We start from the raw sequence: 13,664 nt of genomic DNA on the forward strand, positions 1-13,664 counted from the left end.
CTCTAAGAGTAATCGTTTGTGAATGATTTGGTGTTGTTTATTTTATTGTTCTGCTTTATTACACAAACAAAAAAAAAACATGTTGACGGGTAGCTTTGTTTGTTAAATAGGACAGGCTTAAATACAAAAAATTTATCACCTTGTGCCTTTTCAGTCATTTTATAATGAAATATAATGTTTGAACTAAACACATTTGTGTTTATTATGTGACTTAATAAAGGTTGAATTGAAAAAAATGAATAGACACAGTGATATACTAAAATTGTTTAAATGCAGTTAAAAACCAAGCAAAACAGAGCAAAGGGACATGCTTATAATTGGGAAAATCAATGAAAATGTATCCAGAAAAAGCTCACTTCAGGGGCAGTTATTTAATCAATTATAGGGGTATTTCCCCCAAATATTTTCTCCAGCATTACAACCAATTAAACCCCATTCCAGTTTTATTATTCTAAATAATGGCGGAAGTCATTTACAGTAGACTTTAAGCCTGTGTGGAATAATGTTGCCATCTGGTGGTAAATACACTTCATCACAGCAGTCTGCAGCATGGCTGCTGTTCAGACCAGTCAGTGCAGGTTTTCAGTGGCAGCCATGTTAGCTCCATGGTCAGTGCAGATTACAGTTGCAATGTAAAACACACTCAGTATTTCTAAGGTTTAAATAAGAAGTCAGTTCACGAGAGAAGAAAATATTTGCGACATAGATGGTGTGTTATTAATTGCAGCATAAAATAAAGAACTATATAAAATAATAATAAAATTAATAAAATAAAATAAAATCCTAAAGACTAGAATTATAATAGGCCCACTGAAAATATACTGATAATTGTAATGCCACTTGAACCAGGAAAAATAATAGCTATGGAAAATGTTCCTACCATGCTACATTTTTCGATTAATATAATTTTGATTATTACTCATAATTATCTTAAATTCAAATTCGACTAAAAATTAATTGGTGGTATTATATTCCTGCCTTATATTTAAAAACTGCGAAAGCACATTAAAGAAACATCCTCAAAACCTAATCCAGGCTGTGATGAACTCATTTTAACTACAGCTCCCAGCATGCACTAGTCCACATCTGTGTGTGCGCTGCTGTTGCACGGCTCCTGCTGCTTTCGTAGATTTATAAACAAACCAGTTAAACTAAGAGCAGCGCTGAGGGAAATCCAGATGGTTGTGTTAGCTGCTGAAGCGCGTTGCCGCTCTTGAACGTATCCTCGGTTTATATTTGGCTTAAAGGAGACGCAACAAAGCGCACAAAATGGTTGCGCTCTAGGCCCGGGCGAATAAGTAGGTTTACTATGGCTTTAAGAGCGAGAAAATAGGGTCTGCTTCTTTAAAATTATATCAGTTTATTGTTGAATAGATAATTAAGAAAAGTTTAAAGTTTCTTATCAATAAATATAAGCATTTAATTTCCGACGAAGCCAACAGAAAAATGCAACACTGTACGATAAGGGCCGCTTGCAACCAAACCGTCTTTAAAACAGATGTGGTCAGTTTTTCCTCACTTTGCATGTAAACCTGCGTGACTTCAAGAGAAATTTGAGGTAGGCTGTAGTGTCCCTACGGTGATGGAACCGGCCGCCGATGTAAATAAAGGTGAAGAGCCGATGGAGGACAAGGCCTCGGAGCAGACCCCGGCCACCAGTGTGGCCGGTACACCGCGGAGGGGGCTCAGAGAGCGGGGAGCAGGCCGACCTAGGTCCAGCCTCTCCGCTCCTGCTACAGACGTTAACGGAGCTGCGTCGAGCCCACTGACCTCAGGACGGGTTTTAAGAGACAGGTCAACGAGGGCAGTACCTGCCTGGCTAAAGGACTCCAAGAGTGATGACGACGACGACGAACCGAGCCCAGACAGCGGTGTGACCAAGCGGAGGAAAGTTTCCAACTCCAGGCGGAAGAAAAATTTGGATTCTGCGGGTCTGGTTGAAGGTGGAGAAGGGGTCGCAGGAGACAGCCTTCAAGGCACAGAGTAAGTTTTCCGTTGGACAACCCTACCTGTTTGTTACAGTCTATAAGACCAGCACATTTGTTTATTATGAGCCTTGCAGACTGAACATGTTCCGGGGGGTTTGGTTCCTGTCAAACGCACGCCTTCAGCATGACTCGTCCCCTCTCTGTTGACAACATGGGTGGAGTAAAACTTACCTGTCCACAATTAAGCGCACACATTAAGTACTTCAACTTCTAAGGTTATGATTACTGATGCTATATTCCTCAGGAGGCAAACAAATTGTAAGATCTCACTTTTTTCTCCTCCTTCCTCTAGTTTAGAAGACCACAAGAAACCTGCCACAGATGCTCAAGGTAATCAGCCTAATTTATACATGAACAGTTATGTGCAAATTCACACAGAGCTGTTGTAAGTGTGCACTTCATGGCACATAAGAATATTTAACTCCATGCCTCGACTCCTTTGCTCCAGCTCTTCCGTCTAGACGCCCCCCAGCACAGACTGGTGCCAAGCCCCCAGCTGGCAGGGCCATCAGAGCTTCTGCCAAGCCTGTGTGTAAGACTGAACCTGGGATGGAGAATCCAGCTGGTGAGAAACCTGTAGACACTGAGCTGTTTGTGGGCGCTTTAACCCACAAATCAAATCATGCAGACATAGAAGGGCTAAAAGGGCCTGCTGAGGTTGTTAAAACTTTGTGGCATCTAATTCAGTGTAATTTTCTTTATGGATTGGTTGTGGCCAAAAAATCTTGGTCCCGTTTAATCATGACCACATCTCAATATTTTCAACACATCACAATGCAACAATGCAGAGACTAAATAAGATTGCAGTGAGACGATTGCTTTATGTCCGCATGCTGCAAATAAATTTGTATGACAATATTAATGGAAAAGAGTGTTGTTGTAATTTGAAATCTTATACTTTTCTCTGTCATGCAACAGTGGATGAAGGGGAAAACACTAAGGAAAAGTAAGTCCCTTTTTGGTTATGATCTGTGCCATTATCTGTGCCAATATTTTGTACACTTGCGGTATTTCTGCAGTTACTGGCTTTTAAGCTGTTAGCTAATGCTATGCTGGGTTGGGATAACCACAGCAATGCTATTACTAACATAGACAGCCAGTAACTTAAGCTAGGCTAAATCAAATCAATTTTATTTATAAAGCAACACAAAGTGCTTTACTTGGTAAAAACATTTTATATATATTAAAGTAAAAACAAGCCTTCACACATCAAATTAACAAAACAATTAAAAAAAATAAATAAAACACTCTATCTCTCTCACATGCAGTCACAAACATGCACAAACAGAGCACTTTACACCCCCACTCTATACGATCACGAACTCCCTAATTTCTGTCTCTTAAAATAAAAATATTAAAAGTATAAATATCTATCTGGTCTGCTGTAAGGAAACGGTGTCTTGGGGATCTGATCACAGCAGGAGTCAGCCCTGTCCTTCTTAATTTCATTAGAAACGTCTTCAGCTGTCTTCAGCGCCGCTCTGCCCTCCTCTGTAGTGTTGCCTAGCTGTGGCTACTGCTGTAGTTACTGAGGATGGAGGGTTGATTGGAGTCAGAGCTCCATCTAGTGGACAAACAGCACAACAACATAATTCTGCGCTACTTCCCACACTTAATATTTACTGTTTTATGAGTAATGAAGAATATATCAGTGTTTAATCTGTAAAACTCAGTAAAAATTGGTAAAAATGATTATTTTTGAAAATGCTATAATCGACCGATTTAATCAGCCGGCCGATCAATCGGTCGGGCTCTTATCTTTGGGGCCTCAGACAGCCCTGCATCATCAAATGTAATTCAGTACTCTAACCTATCCCCTCTGTGTCGGAGCTCATTGAAGAGGGACTTAAGTGAAGAAGATAAGTAAAATCAGTTAAAATACAAGTTGTGGCAAGACAGCATCTGCTGTTCTGCTTGATTTGCTATATTTACACATTATAGCACCTGCACAATGTAAGCTGAAGTGTAACAAACTGTAATTGAATCAGGTTTTCTTACCTCAACCTTCTTTTCCATTCTGGATTTCATATCTTTGACAGTCTATAAACTCAGTTCAGTGGACATACACATGTAATCCTCCAGCCTGTTGTCTCTTTCCAACATTTAGTAGTTCTGTAATATACTGAAACTTTTTTCATTCACCATTGTTTGAACATACATAAAAATGGCCTTCAGCTAAAGTTTTGGGGAGTCTTCGATCTAATGAAGAAGCATTAACCAAACTTTGTGATCACTCAGTGAAAAGAAAGAGGAGGAATTTGAAGAGGCACCTGAGCAAATCCTGGATGAAGAAGACCCCTCATTTCAGGACGACCCAAATGATCTCAGCTACCAGCCACAGAGTCAGAGGTACACTTGATGAAGTGCAAGCACACCACTTTACTCTGGGCTAAAAAGTTTAAGATGATGCTTGAAGTAATGTTTTGCTTTTTTATCAGCGGTGTAGAGGAGGAAGAGAGTATAAGCAGCGATGAAGATCTTCCCTTCAAAGACGACTTAAATGACCAGAGTTATGACCCAAGGGCTGAAAGGTATGTATGTGTGTATGGAAGGGATTGGAGGTGCACTGCTGTTTGCATAAACTCACTTTCTTCCCAAATATTCAGTCATAATTAGACAGTAGGACCATCATTATGTTTGCTAGTAAATTCTTTTTTTTTTTTTTTTTTAATCCAAGGGATGGCCCTAAACCAAAACGCAGAGTCCCTCCAAAACAAAAAGAAAAGAGGGAAAAGGATAAAGCGCCTAAGAAAGAAAAAGAGGTCCCTGAGATAAAAGTGGAAGGTTCAGACAACATGGAGAGTGTCCAAGAGGAAGTGAAGCTGGAAGAAGAAGTAGCTGAAGATCCAGATGGACCCAGGAAGTAAGAGCAGTATTAGACATGTAGGAAGGGCCATCAGTAAAAGCCCTTTTTTATTCCCCCACTGCATCACTTCAGCTTCCATCTAAATGTTTGTGGTTACTGAACAGACGTCTTAAATAACTTTCTTTGCTCTCGCTGTGTCAGGAGAGGCCGCCGGAAAAAAGATGACAAAACGCCACGGCTACCAAAGAGACGGTAAGAATCATGTGTTTGCTTTATAATCTTAAATTAGTAGGATTCCTTTATATAAAATCATAAAAGCTTCTTTTTCTCAGTTTTAGAACTTTTTCTATTGCTTTTCCTTAAGTATGTCATGCTGCAGAGTGAAAATACAGTAGAAATAAGCATATGAGGATGTAAACATGTTTAGCTGTAGACTAGGAGCTTTAGTGAAGAGGTGGCCATTGGGTTCATATTTTGTTTTGTTGTATTTTGTGTTTGACTCTTTCAGGAAGAAGCCCCCCGTGCAGTATGTGCGCTGTGAAATGGAAGGATGCGGGACCGTGTTGGCTCATCCTCGATACCTTCAGGTACCGCACACACTTACTTTTTGTTTGTGTCCGTCACTGAGAGTCATTCAGAGCACTTTTCCACACTCAGTTCTAGATTTCTCTGTTTTAAGGCCAATGGTGACTATGCATGTTATATTATTATCATGTATACTATTATTTTACCACAAAGTGTTTCCTCTTACCTTATTTTAGGAGGGGTGGTGCTCCCCCTTAACTTGACCCTCCCAAAATAGTCAAGTTCATTTTATCTTCTCCTCCTTATATCGCACACCCCCAATATATGCCAATATCCCCGCAATATTCTCCTGCTGGTATTCACCTTTGTTCTGAGGTGCTTGGTGTATTGAATGATTGCACTATCCTACAATGATACGGAAAAAACAACACAGAATGGCCATTTATGCATTTTATTAATTTTACACTGGCAGGCAGTGAATGGAAGCTCCATATGCAGCCACAACAATTGGTCACATTTGGATGTGGGATGGCATCCTCATTCAGCATTCCTCAACCAGGAGTTGTTGAAGCTCAACTGTCATGGTTGTGTTGGTCATTCTAGCACATACAGCACACCCAAGCTGATCACACAAGTGTTAACCTGGATTAAGGTCTGGACTCATGGCAAGCCAGTCCATCACAAAATACCTCCAGAATTTGGGAGTAGAAGAGATTATTGTGTCTCTGTGTGAGTGAACGTTATTAGGCCCCCAGATTCTGGAATCGCCACCAGCTCGCCAACGTCTATCTGGCAGTAAGGTGCCATTCAGATGGCAGTGATACATCTGTGACTGTCGTACACCTGGCAGAGTGAATACTAACAGGAGAATATTAAAGGGGGTTTTGGCACATTTTTGGGAGCACTACCCACACCTTCAGATTTGCTGCTCATTCCATGAATGTGTGATCTTTACAAGGTTTTCCTAATTGTAAAGGTGACTAGTCAGGCTTTCCAATGACATAATACAACACCAATTGGTATGATTAAAGGAGAGAAATAATTGACCAAACACAAATTGCCATATTTTTTGTGCTATGTTTGGTAAGCTGTGCTGTCTGTTCTCTTATTACTGCCCCTAAACATGAACAATAAGCAATGTTATATTTTTGTTCCCCCATATTTAGGGTACTTAGTAAAAAGTAACTGAAAATTACTTAGGAAAGTTTTATAATTTATATTATCACATCTTTTCATAATGTTTATTCATCCATTAAATCAACAGTAACAACATCAGCTAACCCATACAGAGGTGGGACTTAGTACCTCCATTATGAAAAAGACATTAAATATAAAACTGCATTTGTTTGGAAACCAAGATGGTGTGGCTAAAATACTAAAGTCAAAGCTTTGAAAATGTACATGCAAGGTGGTTACCATCCATCTTTAATATGTAATCTATATAAAAAGCACTGGTGTTTTTAATCAGTAATGTTTTAGAAATATATGTTTATATTGAAGAAAATAGAACACAGAAATATAGTATGTAAAAGGAAATGTTTTTCCATGTTTTCACTCTGAATTTTTCATCCTGCTTTTTTTCCATACCAGCACCATATAAAGTACCAGCACTTACTCAAGAAGAAGTATGTTTGTCCTCACCCTTCTTGCGGGAGGCTCTTCCGTCTACAGAAGCAGCTGCTGCGTCATGCAAAGCACCACACAGGTACACACAGATGAGGTTTGATGTTAGATCATTTTGAGTTGTAATGGAGTAGTTAGTGTGCAGCATTTCCCCTACATTAGCTCCACACCTCCAAAATGCAGAAAGTTGCATCTTTTCACATGGATGTCAAAATTTCAAAATTGAACTGACATTGCGGCCTCCAGAAGCTCTGCAGCAGTAGGCTACTCTGCTATCAGACGTCTGCTCTGCACGTGAAGTCCGTTGTGGAGTCCGTAGAGTGGAGAGGTAGCTGCAGATAAGTTGCTTTAGATAAGTTGAATTATCTAAAGTTTAGTATAAGTTGAATAAACATTCCAATACGGCGTTTCCAAAAGGTTCACGCTTGAAAACTGACCGAGCGCATGAAAACAGTACGAGCATGGTAAACACCGGGCGAATGTACGTGATTAGAGAGAGTAAACTATTAATGGAAACACATTAGTGGCATTTCTGCACTGCGAGGGAATAACACAGTATTTGTAAACAGAATCACCCTCATGAGAGCCCATCAATCCACTGTGTTTATATATATATATATATATATATATATATATATATATATATATTTGCTCTCAATTCTGTCTCTACACTCGACTAAACAGTCCTCACTCGCTCGAGACACTCTGGAAATGGAGACTGTGGTTTATGTGTCTAATCCTCTGATTAGTTGGTTTCCAGCGACAACAGTGCTATGTTAGAAAGAACTTCTCTAAAGTGTTATCAACACGTATTTTAAAAAACGCCGAACATATGTGTAAAGGGCTTTTTTACTGAATTCTTGGGAACCTAGACCACATTAGACCAGCCCCTGTAAAGTGCCACAACTTCACACAGCTACAAAATTTTGTAGGGGAAACATTGGTGTATATGTTTTTTTTTCCAATACAGACCAGAGGGATTACATCTGTGAGTTCTGTGCTCGTGCCTTCAAGAGCTCCCACAATCTGGCTGTGCATCGCATGATACACACTGGAGAGAAACCCCTACAGTTAGTACATCTCTTTTCATAGTTTCTTAGTGTTTGCTGCCTTGGTGTTTTGCAGATGTTAATTATTCTTACCTCCCTTATTCTTTGTTGTTAATAGGTGTGAGATCTGTGGCTTCACATGCCGCCAGAAGGCATCTCTGAACTGGCACATGAAGAAGCATGACGCTGATGCCACCTATCAGTTCTCCTGCTCCATTTGTGGCAAGAAATTTGAGAAGAAGGACTGCGTGGTGGCACACAAGGCTAAGAGTCACCCAGAAGTGCTAATCGCTGAGGCGCTAGCAGCCAATGCCGGTGCCCTGATCACAACCCCTGCCTCCTTGCTGGAGCTGCAGGGAAACCCAATGCAGGCAGAGGTCACCAGCATGGACGTGAGCCATGTTGGGCAAGACGGTCAGGTGGATCATCTGGGTCAGGATGGGCAACATATGGCTCAGGTGTCACAGATGAGTCATGTGACCCAGCAAGTGAGTCATCAGGTGGTTTTGCTTGGGCAAGACCAGAGCCTCCATACCATGCAGGTGCCAGTAACAATTGCCCTGTCACCTATTGACCCCCCTTCACCGGCTGAGAACCAGCAGCAGACTCACCTCCAGCTCCAGATGCCCGTCCAGTTTGTGCAGACTGCTCAGCAGGCGCAGCAGTTGACCCTTCATTCCAGCTCGGTGGTGACCCAGCATCAGCCCCAGCTCCAGCCTCTTCAGTCGTTCTCCTCCCAGCAGCAGAGCCAGGGGCAGACACAAATCCTACAGATGACCTTCCAGCCTGTCAGTCAGTCACAGACCCACATTCAGCAGATCCCCATCTTAGCAACCTCTCAGCAGCTTCAGACCCTACAGACAGCCACTCCAAGCCCTCCTCTCCTCTCCACCTCCCAGTCCCAGAATCCAGCCTCCACCAACGGAGACCGTTTTATTCTGGACAATCCTGTGCTCTCTTCTTCTTCCTCTCCGACAGGCAGCTCTCTTCAACAGACAGAAGTTGTGGGGGAGGACAGTGTGGTCTGGGATGAGACAGGACAGGGGGAAGTGCTGGCTGATGGCCCTGAGAGACATGTCCAGCAGGGCCTCATGTGAAACAAAGATTCACACAAAGCAGAAGCTAAATACCAGACACACTGTTTTGCCATGTTTGAGGTAAATGTAGGATCACAAATATGTGTACTGTTCACTCATTTTCATACTTGGTAGCTTTTTAGAATATCTGTATCAGGGAAAGATATGTTTGTGTATGTTGTCAACTTTGTACATAACAGCCCTGTAACTAGTCGTTTGAGTGTGTATATTGATAGGTTTATGTTGACATTATGCAATAGTATAGCCCAGCTCTGAGGAGTAACGTAATAAATCAAATGTCTAATATGTGGTATCAGATAAGTTGGAATATATGAATTTAATTTATGTAATGAATTAACACAACACACATTATAAAGTCACAAACTTTTTGTGTATAGGGTGAGTAAATTCAGTTCAAAACACTGGACAAACTTTTTAGTTTATCACATTTTAATGGATCTTTATTAGATAAGGTTAAAAGAAAAATATGAGCTAACATGTCAAACCCTAAAAGTAAGGATGAAAACAGATTCTTGCCATACCCGTAAACAGTCACGTGGTGCACATTTCAGATTTAGGCAGCCAGTAAACCCACATTGATGACATTAGTTCAGTTGTTAATCAAAATTGATCTAGAGTTATGAAAAAATAAAAACCTGTATACTCCCGATTCCCTCTAACATCATCCTCAGCAGCCAAACGTGGACCTTTCTCAAAGTGAATCACATTAACAGTCACTGATTTGTTAATAACCTTTGAAATGTAATGTCTTGATGAGCAAAACTACGTAGAACCTTATAACCGCTCACCTTAGATTTGTTCTAGCACAAACTATAAAAACTGTCCAGGTATAAGATGTAAATAAATGTCTTGACATTTATTCAGTGTGTCAACAGTTATTGTTCGAAAACACAGATTTGGGGTCTACCCATCATGTTTTTCTCCTATTCAACAGGAGCAACTGTACTGTTTATCAGTAGTATGTATCAATGCATTGCACTTTAAGTTTGTGTATTAAGGAAATAACCTTAGAGCAAAGCATGTCGGATATATTACTGCAGGTGCAAGTCATCTACCTGGTCCTGAACATCCACAGTTATGTCTGATATCAGGCAAATTAGTCATTAGTTTATTCTTTAAACACATGCTTAAATTCTAAACAAATCTCCATAGACTTTATTTTAGTTTCTTAAAACATCAAGACATACTGATCCGCTCTCTGTCCCTCTGTGTTGTATATTGCTTCAAAGCTCTTTTAGGAGGAATCAAAGTGTTACTCAGTCCAACTCTCCTCTTCTTCACTGGCTGCCCCTCTGACGCTTCCTCTTTAGAGTCCTGTTGGAGGTTTTGTGATCCCACAGCTTGAGCTGCCTCTGGGGTTTCTTCACTCACAGGTGGATGACAGTCACTGGGAGCAACTGGAATCTGGAGGTCACTATCATGAGCAAACTTGCATTTGATCCCAAACCTGCACCTTCCATCTTTTCTGTATGACACACATATCCTTTTGCCGCCTATCTGGGAGGGTTTGGCCTGCATTGTGAGGGGGACGTGTTTCTGCAAGGCGCTGAGTCTCTGGTCGGCCTGAGCTTTGAAGGGATTGGCGAACACACTGCTGTCAGAGCAGGTGGACAGAGACGGAGAGGGTAGCTTAGTCGGGTTCAGGGAATCTAAGGAAGGCGCAGGGAGGATGGGCTGGTAGGATGCAGAAGGTGTTTGGGGGTGGGGTGGTGATGATGGGGGATCTTGATCGTCATCTGGTTCTGATTCGCTTGAAGCTGAACCAGACTCCAGCAAAAAGTTGCGAGATTTTTTGACAGCTGCTGCCTCCTTATCACCAAAATCCTCAACGACGCTTGAATACAAAGCAAAAAGGAGTTAGAAGAGAAGAATAAAATAACTTACTACAATTTTACCTTAGCTAACGTCTACTCACTCAGCTTTGCCACTGTTTACATCGTCTACCTCTCCGTCGCTATCAGAGGAAACTCCGTAGTCAACCAGGGAGTTCATGCTGGAGGTAAGCTAGTTAGCCTAACAGATCGGTCTCAAAATATAGAGCAATAATGGAATTCCTGGATGACTATTCCTTACTGGGTGAAGATATTAAGTTATTCAAATAACCTAAAGGAATATATACGCAATTATTTTCATTTTACTTTGTAAAATTTCTTCAAAAAACACCAATGTTAGTCTACTGGATAGCTGCTGCTATTACTACTTGCTGCCTCTGTATGTTCTACGTCCCTGCACTGACACCTGCAGGACAGGCGTAGTATTACAACCAGAAATTTTAAACAGCGCTCATCATTGAAAGCACAAACTGTGAAACAAAAATACAGTTCACAACTAGAAGCAACCTGAGATTGCAGATCTCCACCAAGCCACAGGGTCACAGAGAAAAAAACTCAAAAGACCCAACAGTCCACCCAGCAGCTTCAGAAGAATAGTACATTATAAAAACAGAACAATAGAAAAACCACAACATGGTGAAACCCCAAGAGGGAAGGGTATGAAATAGTAATTGTGCACATGAATAATTTACAGGTTAGTTGTTGTCATTGAAGAATCTGATTGTTGTATGAATGAATGAATGAATGGTGGACGCCCTGCTTTTTAGATAAATGTCAGCTTAGTCAACATCTTCCTCTCATTCCTGAGTCCAGCGGGCAGCCCAGGACAGAGCTGGACATGATTTTTCTTTCTGTTTTGATCATAATTTCTTTTGGTTTGGTGTTGATGTGAAGTGTATTGGCTCCACACCAGGTAACAAAGCCCTCTGTACTCCAGTTTGTTTCCCTCTGACATAACCAACAATGGCAGTGCCATCAAAAAACTTCTGGAGATGGCATCTATGGTGTTATAACCGAAGACAGATGTGTACAGTGTGAAGAGCTAACAAAAGTGGTGGCTATACTGCAACATAAAATGTCAATGTCTCAATGACTTGTCATGTGTTCGGTGCTGTCTTGGTGTTATGATGTTAAAATGTGAAAAGTATTATGAAAATGACTGATTACAAGTTGTCATTGGACCAGAACATTTACTAGTTGATTCATGGTTTAGACACTTCTTTTGGGGCTTTATTTAATTTAATTTAATTTAATTTAATTTAATTTAATTTAATTTAATTTAATTTAATTTTTTTTTATTTATTTATTTATTTGTTGGCAGTTAATTACCTTGTTAGGTACTGGCATGTTAATTAGTTAGTAGTTAAGTGGTAATAGATTGAACAGTTGTATATGTGTGTGTAAAATTTAGAGCAGGTAAAATTAAATTCCCCTGTAAAGGTATGGTACATTTAGGTACATTCTATCATCATACAAAAATCCAGATATTCCTTATTTTTTTGTAGGTAATGTAGATTGCAGATGATTTTGGCACATTTTGGGGGGGCACAACCCACATGTTTAATTTTGTTGCTTACTTACTTGCCTACAGTTTGCCTATCGCGCAGGTGTGGGTGTGCAGGATGCTATTCTCTACCTCCTACACCGTGTCCAAGTTCATCTGGATAAGGGGAGGGGCACAGTGAGGATCCTCTTCTTGGATTTTTCATGTGCCTTCAACACAATCCAGCCCCTGATGCTTCTGGACAAACTGAGGGAAATGCAGGTGGACCCCTGCTTGGTGTCCTGGATTGGTAACTACCTCACAGAGAGACCGCAGTACGTCAGGCTAAAGGACACTACATCTGACACTGTTATTAGCAGCACAGGAGCACCCCAGGGGACGGTGCTGGCCCCCCTCCTCTTCACACTCTACACCTCAGACTTCTGTTACAACTCAGAGCTGTGTCACATCCAGAAGTTTGCAGATGACACAGCCATCGTGGGGTGTATCAGGGATGATGGAGAGGATGAGTACAGGAATCTGGTCAGTGACTTTGTCACCTGGAGTCAGATGAACCATCTTGACACCTCAAAGACTAAGGAGCTGGTTATTGACTTCAGGAAGTCCAGCCCACAACCACGTCCAGTGACCATCAGGGACGATAAGGTAGAGATTGTAGACAACTACAGGTACCTCGGGTTGTGGCTGGATAACAAGCTGGACTGGACATGCTGTACAAATCACCTGTACAAGAAGGGCCAAAGCCGTCTGTACTTCCTGCGAAGACTGAGATCTTTTTACATCTGCAGCAAACTCCTGTGGATGTTCTATCAGTCTGTGGTAGCTAGTACACTTTTTTTATGCTTTTGTCTGCTGGGGGGGGGGGGGGGTAACATGACAAAAAGGTGTGCTAACAGGCTGGAAAAACTCATCAGGCGGGTGGGCTCTGTGGTTGGCATGAAGCTGGACTCCCTGGTGACAGTGGCAGAGAGGAGAACACTAAAAAAACTACTGGCTATTGTGAATGATGCCAGTCACCCTCTGCACACTGTCATCAGTGCACAGAGAAGCCTGACCAGTAACAGGCTGCTCCTCCCCAAGAGTAGGACCAACAGGCTCAGAGACTCCTTTGTCCCCCGAGCCATCAAACTGTACAACTCATTAGGCAGGAGGGGGAGAAGGAGGGGGGAGAGGGAGGTGTGCAGTCCGCCTGATACAACACATGCACAAAAACCCATACAAACAGTTGCTATAACTTATA

At 41.4% G+C, this 13,664-nt stretch overlaps 2 protein-coding genes across 2 annotated transcripts; one reads left to right on the forward strand and one right to left on the reverse strand.

Annotated features, from left to right (window-relative positions):
* The first annotated feature begins 1,123 nt into the window (after window positions 1–1,123).
* si:ch211-113e8.10 (E3 ubiquitin-protein ligase ZFP91) lies at window positions 1,124–9,947 on the forward strand. Its single transcript, XM_041983382.1, has 12 exons — window positions 1,124–1,983; window positions 2,281–2,318; window positions 2,437–2,553; window positions 2,907–2,934; window positions 4,227–4,337; window positions 4,427–4,519; window positions 4,666–4,851; window positions 4,996–5,046; window positions 5,303–5,381; window positions 6,910–7,024; window positions 7,913–8,012; window positions 8,110–9,947. Exons 1-12 carry the CDS (start codon window positions 1,583–1,585, stop codon window positions 9,086–9,088), a joined length of 2,298 nt encoding a protein of 765 aa, XP_041839316.1. The 5' UTR covers window positions 1,124–1,582; the 3' UTR covers window positions 9,089–9,947.
* On the reverse strand, window positions 9,500–11,466 carry si:ch211-113e8.11. The gene is made up of 2 exons (XM_041983383.1): window positions 11,004–11,466; window positions 9,500–10,922 (listed from the first exon to the last, which is right to left on the reverse strand). Exons 1-2 carry the CDS (start codon window positions 11,078–11,080, stop codon window positions 10,265–10,267), a joined length of 735 nt encoding a protein of 244 aa, XP_041839317.1. The 5' UTR covers window positions 11,081–11,466; the 3' UTR covers window positions 9,500–10,264.
* Between the last annotated feature and the right edge of the window lie 2,198 nt (window positions 11,467–13,664).

The sequence above is a fragment of the Melanotaenia boesemani genome, chromosome 4 (genome assembly GCF_017639745.1).
Source record: "Melanotaenia boesemani isolate fMelBoe1 chromosome 4, fMelBoe1.pri, whole genome shotgun sequence".
Classification (NCBI taxonomy): domain Eukaryota; kingdom Metazoa; phylum Chordata; class Actinopteri; order Atheriniformes; family Melanotaeniidae; genus Melanotaenia; species Melanotaenia boesemani.

Coding starts and splice junctions, on each gene's coding strand:
- si:ch211-113e8.10 (XM_041983382.1), top strand. CDS start 1,583: ATGGAACCGGCCGCCGATGTAAATAAAGGTGAAGAGCCGATGGAGGAC. Junction 5,382..6,909: donor CTCATCCTCGATACCTTCAG/GTACCGCACACA, acceptor TTTCCATACCAG/CACCATATAAAGTACCAGCA. Junction 7,025..7,912: donor TCATGCAAAGCACCACACAG/GTACACACAGAT, acceptor TTTCCAATACAG/ACCAGAGGGATTACATCTGT.
- si:ch211-113e8.11 (XM_041983383.1), bottom strand. CDS start 11,080: ATGAACTCCCTGGTTGACTACGGAGTTTCCTCTGATAGCGACGGAGAG. Junction 10,923..11,003: donor GTAAACAGTGGCAAAGCTGA/GTGAGTAGACGT, acceptor TTTGTATTCAAG/CGTCGTTGAGGATTTTGGTG.